Raw genomic sequence first — 12,488 nt, forward strand, 5'->3', positions numbered from 1 at the left:
TATTAACATACCTACATTTGATAATACATGTAGTATGACTTTACGAGATATGAAATTGTATATATTATATAATTATACCTACATAATTGTAATACTTTACAACATTTGACATAATTTAAAACGATTAACATAATAATATTTTATTATTTTAATATAATCTAATGAAGTTATATAAATTTAATTCAAACTGTAAAAAAAATATAATCCAATTCGATAATAAGTCTTTAAAATATACAACAAAATAGGTATGTAAAATATTTATTACCTCGTAACTGTCATTGAAAAACAAATTAAACAATCTTGGACTAAATGGGTGTAAAATGTGACAATATTAATTCTTTTTAATTTGTGACGTTGATGTTTTCACAAGCAAAAATATACTTTTTAAAAAAAAATTGTTAATAAATTAATAAAAATATTGAACACAGTAGTTATAACATAAAAAAATATTACATTTTGTATATGTAATCTGTGGCAATATTTGAACTTTCTTCGTGGTTTTTAAGGTGGATAATTATTTTATAAACACAGTGATACGTTCAAAATACCGAATGACTACTTGAGGCCACTTGTTTATCACAACTTCCGATTTAAGAATTACAACCGTGTCTACATCTTTCCACTTTATCAAATAATTGATGTTACCATATATTAACATGGCATCAATAACTTTTTCTGGCTCGGAGTTCTGGCTTCCAGATTGGACATGGTTGGTGACACACTATGAACATAATTTGTCATCAGTTATTACATATTATAACAATAAAGTATAAAATATTTAAATAATAAACGCAAATGGAATTTTGCCAGACGCCGTTTATCAAATTATGGCATACAATACTATTTAGATCATACTTTTTTTATATAAATTTAGGTATATGCAAAAAAATATTATATAATCACATAATATTTTATTATTAAAAAATAAAAAATATGTTTATTATTTAAATTTCTTTCATCACTTCACAAATTTGTATAAACGAAAACACGAGTTCAACAAAAGCATTACTTTTAGGAAATATGAAAATATTATAATAATTAAAATATTAGGCACTCTTTAAAGAGAGGATCTAATTTTTTCATTTTATAAGTCATTATACAATTTTTAGTTCACAAATTTACAGCCATGATTATGAATATTTGACAAAAAACAATTGTTCTTAATATTGTAATGTAGGTACCTATAGTCAAAACATTTTATCTCCGTGTGAGAAAATGAATTTAACGCTAATGCCTACATAGGTACCTGTTAGTTTTTTTTATATAAATTTAGTTGGTAAACTATTAAACCGTTCCTTCTAAACCCACATTGTTTAATAATTTATTATGCAATACTTACATTTGTGTTTTTCTTTGATTTTCTATGACTCATTTTTGGGTGTTGTTATGTCTTGGACACAGACCTATTTAATAGAACACATTTATTAATATTACAATAGGTAGTTTCAGTTTTTTTAGAGAATAGCACCGTGAAATCCGTTGTTTTTCTTATAATATTTGTTCAAACGATTAAGGTGGTTCTAGACAGTTGGAAAAGTAGCGATGACGATTTAATTAACAAGACAACGAACTACGGAGCCAAGTGGCAAGTAATCCACTGTTTTTTTTTATTAATTGTGTTCACTTGTCCACGGACTGTATGGATTAGGTATACAGTAGTGAGCAATGGATACTATGAAGTCAGGACCACGTTTTACGATAATCAAAATCAGTATTATTCGTCATAATTGTATATTTATCATAAAGACCTGATTTATCCGATACTATAAAATGAACAGTTCATGGAAAAAAGCTATAGGGAATCCATGGAAGATCTCGTGGTGGAAAAAATTAAACACCGCTCCGCCACAGCATTCCGCCCGGCCAGATCCGTCGATTCCCTATAGCGCGACCAATCGCGTTCCTTCGCCGCGGCGGCGGTCGGTTTTAAAACGTTTTTCGAAAAATGTTATGCTTTTTACGCCGTTTTTCGCCTTTTCTCACTTTTTCACATCGTAGTTTGTTTGTTTTCAATGCTGCCGATGTGTGGTTTGGTTCGGTCCATAGCCTTCGTAATAGCCTTTTGCTTTTTTCGTTTCACCGTCAGTGCTTTATTCGCTAAGTTTAAGTTTATTTCTTTTGAAACCCGTGGATATGCGGTTTGTACGCAAAGTCAATTCATACCAAATGTTCACGAACATTCATATCATTGAATAAATTACATTTAAATTTTAAACAATGTGTAGATATATCGAATTATATACGATTGTATCGATATATATCGAATATATTGGTTTACGTCGCTCCGTATATACACAGCGGCACAGCTTAACTAATGAAGTTTTGCCAGTTGTGGGCAACACAAACTGTATATCGGCAGGTTAGGCGTAGGTCCCCCAAACGTAGGTTTCTAGGTAGGCTCGAGTTTTGTCATACGCGCCTTCGGGCGGCGACTGCCCAGCTCCGTAACATATACGCGGCCGCCGTAATTTCGACATTTTTTGCATTTTTTTTTTTAAATTTTTTTTTACGTTTTTTTTATATTAATATATAATATACACTACAGGTTAGATTAATATAATATATTATTGTGTATTTATATGTTATTAATTTTATTAGGAATTATAATTGCATATTTCTCAAAATATTCATTGTTATATTATATAAATACATATTATTATATTTGTTTGTATTATGTACAATATAGTTGTATTTTTCGTAAATTATTTCGTATGTTGTGTGCAGTAAAGCACGAATGCACGATTGAGCATAAAATGATCGAGCATAGAATATTTTATGCGATGGTTCCACATTCACGAGGTCGAAATTTTGTAATTTATTATTTTCACGTATTATCACACCAATATTATTATTTTGCGAGCCGTGAGCCGAGCCCAACTTTATCGATAATGTTATCGATTATTAAATTAGTTCCGGAGCAATAAATTTTCGACGTTTTAAACATTTAAAATTGGGAGAAAATATAAGATAATAAATTAAGATACAATTCCAAAATTATTATAAAAATAATATCTGTGTTCGATCACTCTTACTCTGTAGTCTTCTTGACTTATAAACCATGCAGTTTTTAATTCATACCATATTTTGATTTTATTATTTTCATAACTATTATTATTAAACAGATTTATGAAATGTGACTATTTCATAGACTATGAAAGAATATTTGATATGTTATATTTTAAATTATTATGATTATTTAAATAAATATGTTTGTATATTATTATAATATAGCTTAAAATGGAAAATGGCAACGTTGTAGAGTTTTTTATGCTTAATCGTGTAGGTTTTCTTTTGTATTCCGATTTTCTTTGATACATCGACAATTTGGCTCAATCGTATCGCAAAAAAAGGTGTTTTATGCTCAATCGTGTCTCAGCCGTTGTGTGATGTGTTCTCACTTATAGCCGTTCGTCATCGGGTCTGCAATCCACCACAGGTGGATTGTCTACCTGATTTGCTGTTGCACATTGAGTGCGATCCAACGAAGTCGGATTGCCTATCTAGGTGGCTAACTTGAAAGTTAATCGATTTTGACTTGAGATGACTAATTAGCTAGACACTTCAACACGGTTTTCAACATTAGGTACACATTTTACACAAGAAAAAGCACTGGATACGTGACGGCCCATACTCTATCCGCTATATAGGTGGATTGCTCATTTTGGTTTCGTGCAGGTTTTTGCATTTTTTTTTTACGTTTTTTTTCATATAAATATATATTAAACACTACAGTTATATGTTTTTATGTATTTTATTGGTTAATATATTATGTATATATATGTTATTTATTTTATTAGGAATTATAATTGCACATTTCCCAAAATGTTCATTGTTATATATAATTATTAATTATATAAATACATATTATATTTGTTTGTATTTTTCCTAAATTATTTCGTATATTGTGTGATAGGGTTTTTACTTATAGCCGCTCGACGTCGGGTCTGCAATCCACCGCAGGTGGTTTGCCTACCTGATTTGCTGTAGCATATTGTCTGCAATCTGACAAAGTCGGATTGCCTACCTAGGTGGCTACCTTGAAAGTTAGGTAATCAATTTTGACTTGCTAGACACTCCAAAACGGTTTTCGATTTTACACTTTTTCCATGAGAAAAAGCACCGGGCATGCGACGGCACATACTACTCTATCCACCACAGGCGGATTGCTTATTTTTTTTTTGTCTTAGACGGGTGATGACTGACTTGCTAGACACTCTAACATGCGGGTTTTTGAATTAAATTTTTTTTTCACATACAAAAAAGCACCGGACATACGCTGGGGGATAGTATCATTGAATTATTGATTTTCATGGGCCATGGGAGATTTCTAGACACTAAAACTTTTAAACTTTCCCGTTTACGAAACGGGACCATCATATAGCCAGGCATTATCAGAAATTATTATTACAAAATCTCTTTCTATATAAGGGTGGCATTTATAATTCGACTGTGTATCCAAAATCAGTATTCACTTACAACTAACACGGGGGGCCCTGGGGTCTAACTATATTTTCCATTCTTCAGTTACCTACGCTACCAATGTGGTCGGCAATCCACCGTAGGTGGATTGCATACCTGCTGATATAGGTACGCTTCTAATTATGTCCGCGATTCGATTCCCTACCTATGTGATTTGATGACTGATAGCTAGACAATCGAATACACCTATCGGCTCTTCACTTTTTAACAACACAAAATATCGTATCCAGCCTATCCATTTACAACGTTTGTGACGGATTGCTTAAACGTTACCGCCAAAACGTCAAGCCTTATCTCCAATCCATATCAGTAGTAATCTTTATCACAAATCCTAAATTTTCGTCTTACAGCTTTACTGTCGCGACTCATATATTTCCAATGACATTGTCTCCAAAATCGGTACCCACTCTCAGCGAGTATAACGGGCCCCGAGTTACACTTAGAGCTAGTATTCTATTAAAATACCTAAAATATGATGGTAATATTCTCTAAAAAACCTTCAAATATTCTGAATATGAATATAAGTATAATATTTTAATAATGAACAATCAAACTACACATAAATATGTAAGTAATTACAAAACTCAACAAAAATGTAAAACAAAATTTCGAAATTTGACCATTTGATAAATATATACGTTGATCTTATCAGTAGTCACTGTAATAGTCCCGATCACGAAAACTGGTGGCTGATTTCAGCGTTCCTAGTGGTATTTTTTTTTAAAGCTATTAGTGGTTGATAGCCCTCATAAAAATACAAAACTGGGGGCCCTAAAATCAGCCGCTAGTTTTCGTGACCCGGACTATAATATTATTGGTCTTTAAGCTTAACATACTTCGACGCGTAACCATTCCATCTTATTCTTATCTAAATTATATTTTATGCTGTGTACAATGCACAGTAATTTTCGTATTGATTATTAATAGTATTTAAAAAAAATATATGTAGGGGGTCGCTAAAAAATTGAAATTCAAAAAGGGGGTCGCCAAAGTAAAAAGATTGAGAAACACTGGTCTATAATTGAGGTTTAGGTTGGAAAAAAATGAAGTACAAGTGGGTGACTGTAATGGATGGTAATGATATAATATCATTGTATTAGAAAAACGATTCCTTCAACGAAAAATGTATAAGCGGCTATTCGAGCCAGCGTTAACAATATCATGAAAAAACAATGACAATATCCGGCTATTTGAGCGGGACCACAACTACATATAAAAAGGACAATCAAATTAACTATTGGAATTTGGAGCTAAGAAAATACATGATCTCGTTACGACGCACGGTTGTTTGGGTAAGAACGATATTACGCGACTGATTTGATGAACAATTATTATTTATTATACGACGAGTATATAATTACAATTATTATTATATAATTCACATTTGATTATGATAATATTATTGACTGTATGTGTGTGTGTGCGTGTGTGTGTGTTTGCGAATAGGTGGTGACAAATATAGGCCGTTGGCGTACACCGGGTTGTGCGGTATAGTGGTGCTGTATGGTGGGGCGGGGGCAATTAAAAATTAAAATATTATTTGGCGTCGACAAGCTCTGTCCTAAATGGAATCTACATCCTTTAATATTTGTTTCCGGCCACACTGATAAAATCGGATAATGAATAGCTTCCTCAAAGTCAACATAAATTGTTTGAGGCAAAAATTTCAAATTAAGTTTGTCGCATTCATTACATAACATCCGAAAAATTTGAGTATATATGTCTTTATGTTTATTTGGAAGCAGGCAAAACATAAATGGAATAAAGTGATTATGTATTGTAAACATTTACATGAATATTTTTGGGCAACTTTTAAATGTTGTATCTACGTGGCATTGTGTTTTTGTTACATAGAAAATTTAAATTATAGCCGCTCGGAATCTATGTGTTACTTGTAAATGTTTATTAGTTTGAGTGAAATTCACGATTAAAGATATATCTTTAATCGTGGCTAAATTTAAATGCGGCTATCCTCTCTCGTACGCGCATTCACATGTCAATAACTCGATAACCATACAAATTTCACTAAACGATTTTTACAAAATCATGCATTTGTTTTAACAAAATTAGAGTTAGTTGCCATTATCTGATTTTGATTCTGAAAAAATATTTGAATTCAGCAGAAAAATGTCTGTGGATAACATGAAACATTTTCCGTTTTTTATATTAATTTTAGTTTTAATTATAATTCGAAAAAATGCATATTTTCGAGTTTTCAATTACTGTTCACAATAATATAAAATTTAGTTTTTACAAAGGGCATCGTAGGATCTATAGATAGACAATTTTCTGATGAGTTAACATTTTTTTCAGAATCAAAATCAGACAACGTTAACTAACTTTGATTTTGTCAACACTTTAGGTCTTTTAAGCTAAAATTGACAGCAGTTGTAGTGAGGCCCCTTAAACCGTGATTACTACACACATGGTCGCAAGTCATACACATTACACACATACACTTAAATATTGCCTACATTGAACTCCTTAATTAAATACCACCACGGATCCCCTTATCCATAATATAATATTATTATTATATTACGGACGTATAATATACACCCATGGACTGTGAGACATAAAGTTCTTCTCTATGCGTTGTGGAATTTCAGTGATTCTACTATAAATAAAGAGTGAGCATAGTTGTCCCGCGCAAAACAGTTTTTTGCTATGTTGTGCATTTGTAATACAGAGACAACGCATGCGGGTGTAACGTCCTCTTCAATAATATGGCTTACCGCTGGGGGTCATTAAGTGTATTTGTTTTGCCCCAAGAATTGTGTTACCATGAACGTCATGAACGTGTTATGTAATGTGTGTGTGTGTGTGTGTGTGTGTGTGTGTGTGTGTGGCCGGACGGTGGGAACCGTAATTATATTATAATATACCCATTTTATTATAAATTGGCGATTTTACAACCGTTTCGGCATCGCGGCGGCGTGTGCTCTAGATTCTAGGTTTAACAAGAAGTATATTATTGTATTAAGAGGACGTTACACCGACATTTGTTGTCTCCGTCTTGTGCGAAACATAGCAAAAACTGTTTTGCGCGGGACAACTATGCTCCCTCATTATTTATAGGTAGTAGAATCACTAAAATTTGAATTGTCACTATTCTTCAGCAGGCAACATACTTAGGAATATACACATAAATGATTATTTCGGTCACGAACAGTGACATAAGTAAAATGTTTTCAAGTATTTGTTAATAAGTAATAACGTGAATAATAATTCATCAATTTTGAAACATCTACCAAGCATATTTAAAAACAATGTATTTAACACCTTTCTAACTAAACAGCATACAAATGTAAGTAATAAAAAATTGATTTGTTATGTATTTTTTAAACCTTATGAGTTAATAGCTGATTACCAATCAACAGTTGAGTTTTATACTTTTATGAGTTGTGTCACTATTTTTTGAGTAGTGCAAGTCATGTGCCTAAACATATTACATTATATATTGTGTTAAGTTATAATTTATAACTATAAATTGTTTTATTCAATTGAGTTATTATTATATTATTATATTATAGTGCCAGTGGTGTAATTACGGATAGGAGGGGTTGGGTGTCGTATCCCCCATGACTTTTTTTTTAAACTGCTGAACCATATTTATGTACGCATTTTTTTAGAAAGTTCGAGATTTTTCGTATATTATACATAAGTAGGTAGGTACTCAGATTATACCACTAATCTACATAGAAAATTTAGTTTAGCTCCAAAGCATGTTTTAGAAATGTTTTCCCGGAAATCAATATATTTCATTGATTCAGAAATCACAAACTAACTTTATCTTGGTGAAATGCAAAGGAACGCGACTACACGTTACGACAGAACTTTTTTTTTCTTCCTGGAGTATCGAGAACCAAAAGGGGGACTGCGTTACGTCAGCTCTAGCCCCGTCGTTTATTGTCGCAATAACATACATCTAGATGTAGTAGGTACTAACAACAATGGTAGACGTTGATTACGCTCTCGCGACCTGGCAGACTTTCCAAGCTCAGAGGGCTTACAATCAATAACAACAAATAATAAATGTACAGGAATATACAAAAATGAACAAGAAATATACAAAGTATATAGTATATATAATGAAATATGCGTATGGATGTGTTTGTGCAATGGTGCGTAGGAGACATGTTCAGCATGGCATCTTCTTCACGACCCGGCTTGAAGCCCGTCAGTCTCGGGTCCCGTTCTACCTGCGTGGCTCGACTGTTATTTACCTAAACCTGTTGGCCTCTCGGCCTGGTTGTTGGCAAATGTTACGAAAGAACTAACAATGGTGGATCCATGGGAGGGGAGGGGGTAAAAGACATTTGCAACAATACACCCCCCTGAGCTTATTATTTAAAAATGTTGGCGCATCCGATTTCGGTCCCTAGTACTAGAGATAAATCGCAGGTACAACACTAGTTGGGTCCGGGATTATTTTAAGTAAATATACAATCCAAACGAAAAATATTTTCATTGACATTGATTAGTTATATTTTTGGTTATAACTTAAAAATAAAAGCTCAAGACGATATTATATGTAAAAAACCATCAACATTATTACATTCAGAATTAAAAATATAATGATGTAAATACATTAACACGTTACGATTGTATAATAATTTTAAAAAAATATTCATCACGCGAGACAAAAAATTCAACCAAACATTCCACAAAGTGTAGACGAGGTTCACACAATAATGAACGAATTAAAAATAAAAACCAATAGAGGAGAACATTTTGTATTAATTAATGATAGTCAATATAACATAGTTATTTTTTGTACAGTTGAAAATTTAAATTTTCTATGTAACAAAAACACAATGCCACGTAGATACAACATTTAAAAGTTGCCCAAAAATATTCATGTAAATGTTTACAATACATAATCACTTTATTCCATTTATTTTTTGCCTGCTTCCAGATAAACATAAAGACATATATACTCAAACTTTTCGGATGTTTCGTGTCTAATTACATGTTATTAGTCCGTTAACAGATGGCTTGTACACCTGTTATATGCACGCACACCTAAGTAATTAAGTAATATGCAAGAGATGGACCGTCCGTCGATTTTCATCTCTCTAGTAATGATTGTCTGCTTTCGCTAAGAGTTACACTTAATTCTTGAACAAACCGCTTAATGACCATTTTTTTGGAACAGAACAAAGGCGACCACTTCTAACTCGGTCAACAAAATCACCAGTACTACGATATCGTTCTGTGGTTAACATTTACTCGTGTTAAGCGGTCGCAAGAGACTGAAAACTAGTGACACAGATTTTCCTGACCTTAACAAAACAGATATTGGCGATGTGCGTAAGATGATCTTCTACCTACATTGTTATTGATACTACGATAGTTTCTGTGATTGAGCCATGTACGTGATACTTATTATAGCATATTTACAGTATTGCAACATTTAAAAGTCAACACTTCCATCAACAACATAGTTTTGACAGTAATTATGTCTAGACTAAGTATACTTTAAAAAGTAAAAACATAGAATTTAATATGATGTTTACATATAAATGATTATATCCAGGTTTTGAATATCTTACAAAAATACATAAAGATATGTTTTACCAACATAATAAAACACCTAATCATGATACTGTAAGACGCACGCAAAGGGTAATTAATTTAAGTTTTATTCTAAATTTCTTTGTCTTATATATTTGATTATTATAATTTTTATAGGGTTTTATAACTCGTAGTCTACCTTGTCTATCATATTATGTTACTGAAAATGAAACGGAAGAATATGATTCATCTCCCAATTTGAATACTGAAAATATTCCCGGATAAAATTGTTTTCACAATAACAAGGCAAATAAAGTAAGAGTGCTACTTACTAATTGTAGCGTCGCTACAATATTAGTGTGCTACTCCCGACTATTGGCGCAAATAGGGGGGGACTTGGGGGGACTTAGTCCTCCCGAATGTCGGTCAAGTCCCCCCCAGTTCAAAATCTAGTAATAAGTACCAATTTTTATATTCTGTAGTACTAAGCAATATGGCCTATAGGAAGGGGGTTGAGTCCCCCCAAAAAATTTAGTCTATTTTCGCCTATGCTCCCGACCACTGTATGAACCGTATTGCTACCTTCAATGAGCCGCGTTCCCAATTACCTACTAAGTGAACGTAATGTCACATTCCAAAGTTTGGTGGATAACGACTTTAAGTTGAAAAAAATAATAACATATACCTATACAATAATACATGTTTCTCGAAACTAAATGTTTTGCTAAAACAAAATACCCTGAATTCCCTTAAAAACTGTTTTGCGAACCAATACCATAGCGTCTTACCGTTGTCTTGGGCTTTTTTTAAAAATAATTTTATAATAAGAAAAACTAAAACAAAATACTTAGAAATGATAAATCAACACATTTTTACAACTAATACAATCAAAAATTGTACAGGCATCACTTACTTGTCACTTACCTACTTATAAACTTCATATTTTATAAATATTTTAAAATTAAAAATGCCATTTTGTAGTTGGATAAAAAAATAATATTATAATTTATAATATTTACGTATTTTTATAATTTTTTAAATTACTGCCAATATCTGGGTATCTAAATGACGAAGGAGATTATAGTTTATAATAATTACTAATCAGTATGGGATCTAAATGTCTATGACGTTCTATTTGTCCAAAGGCATCCAGTTGACGTACCTACTTGGAATCACTTGTCGCAGGATCTAGGTGGAACCACGAATTAAACACGGTAAAAAAATCTGTTTATCCTTGGGTTTAATTTAGACCTTAGATACATAGAATATAGATATTATAATATTATGATCTATGAGTTAGATCATCGTGGGTGGTAAGGACTTATGGGTTCCCTTCCGTAAACTAATAATATCTTATTTTAACTAATCTGGTTAACAAGGTGTACTTATCAATTTAAATACACCGTCCTTGCTGGTCACTCAAGTTATCATTTTATCAGATGTCGTATCATTGAAATCGGTCATTCGATCGTATACTCGTATTGACGTATAATTTATTATAGTAGGTCAACATGGACGTGAGACACACCAAAATTCGAATCGATCAATGAAATTGCAAATTGGAATTTTACCTTTACCTATAGGTAGTATAATAATAATTAATTATTAGACAATTGATATGATCTTCAGTAGGTAGGTACTCGTTAAAATTCTAAATAGTCAAAAAAACGAACAACTTACCTCTTTTACGCGCAGTGCACTTATAATTGCTTATGTGACGATATTGTCATATTATAGATCTTCAAAATCGTGGTAAATACACAATTAGAATAGTTTAGGTTTGATGCCAAATAGTAGCCGATTATTATTTCATGATCGACGATCGAGCTGGGCTACAAAAGGATTCCAGTGTACCTACCTATTTATGTACTGAATCTGACGTACAGTCACTCAAGAGTTTGGGAGATATAGCAATTCATTGAAATCAGTTACGTTAAGACACAGACTCGACAATAATGAATACACAATGGAGGTAATTTTTATGAATATCATTTATATATAGATAGTTAATCAAATTGTATTATAATATAATAATAAAAAAAAAGTAATCAGTACTAGAAATTTGCTAGACTAAACCGGTGTGAAAAATAATGCACCGGGATGTTTGGACCATATCATTTACATGGTGGAATAATTGTAAAATGGTCTAGTTTAGCGAATTTCTAGATGTCATGAACAACAGGTACCTTGTTATTTTAATAGTACAAATAAGCTCTATAGTATTATTATAATACCTAAACCTATAAATATAATATTTATATTAAATACTTGGTTATATTCTTTACATATTATCTTATTGCCAGGCTACTTGGACAATCATTAAACATTTAACGAATCAATACTGAAGTAATGGTTCCTCAAACATGATTTAACGACCCATGATTGGTTCATTAATTAAATACATTTTTCATGCACCATATATCTTTAAATATGACAGTTCATTTATAATTTTTCAACTCTTCAAGTATCTATTAAAAAATATTATATTAAAA

General features: G+C 31.9%; 2 protein-coding genes across 3 annotated transcripts in view; one reads left to right on the plus strand and one right to left on the minus strand.

Annotated features, from left to right (window-relative positions):
- Positions 1–245: 245 nt before the first annotated feature.
- On the minus strand, positions 246–1,788 carry LOC100570643 (chromobox protein homolog 5-like). Of its 2 annotated transcripts, XM_008190657.3 has the most exons (3): positions 1,469–1,788; positions 1,340–1,403; positions 246–721 (listed from the first exon to the last, which is right to left on the minus strand). In XM_008190657.3, the coding sequence occupies exons 2-3, from the start codon at positions 1,370–1,372 to the stop codon at positions 515–517; spliced, it is 240 nt and encodes a 79-aa protein (XP_008188879.1). In that variant the 5' UTR covers positions 1,373–1,403; positions 1,469–1,788; the 3' UTR covers positions 246–514. The 2 variants fall into 2 exon arrangements, with proteins under 2 accessions (XP_008188879.1, XP_003240818.1); XM_003240770.4 differs by having other exon boundaries at positions 1,340–1,787.
- A 9,289-nt stretch (positions 1,789–11,077) lies between these two features.
- Positions 11,078–12,488, plus strand: part of LOC100570442 (kelch-like protein 2) — a 7,185-nt gene continuing 5,774 nt past the window's right edge. Inside the window, exon 1 of the mRNA XM_029486801.1 lies at positions 11,078–11,968. Within this exon, the coding sequence (XP_029342661.1) occupies positions 11,952–11,968 (17 nt within the window). The 5' untranslated portion in view covers positions 11,078–11,951. The remainder of the gene's footprint in view (positions 11,969–12,488) is intronic.

The sequence above is a fragment of the Acyrthosiphon pisum genome, chromosome A1 (assembly GCF_005508785.2).
Source record: "Acyrthosiphon pisum isolate AL4f chromosome A1, pea_aphid_22Mar2018_4r6ur, whole genome shotgun sequence".
Taxonomy (NCBI): domain Eukaryota; kingdom Metazoa; phylum Arthropoda; class Insecta; order Hemiptera; family Aphididae; genus Acyrthosiphon; species Acyrthosiphon pisum.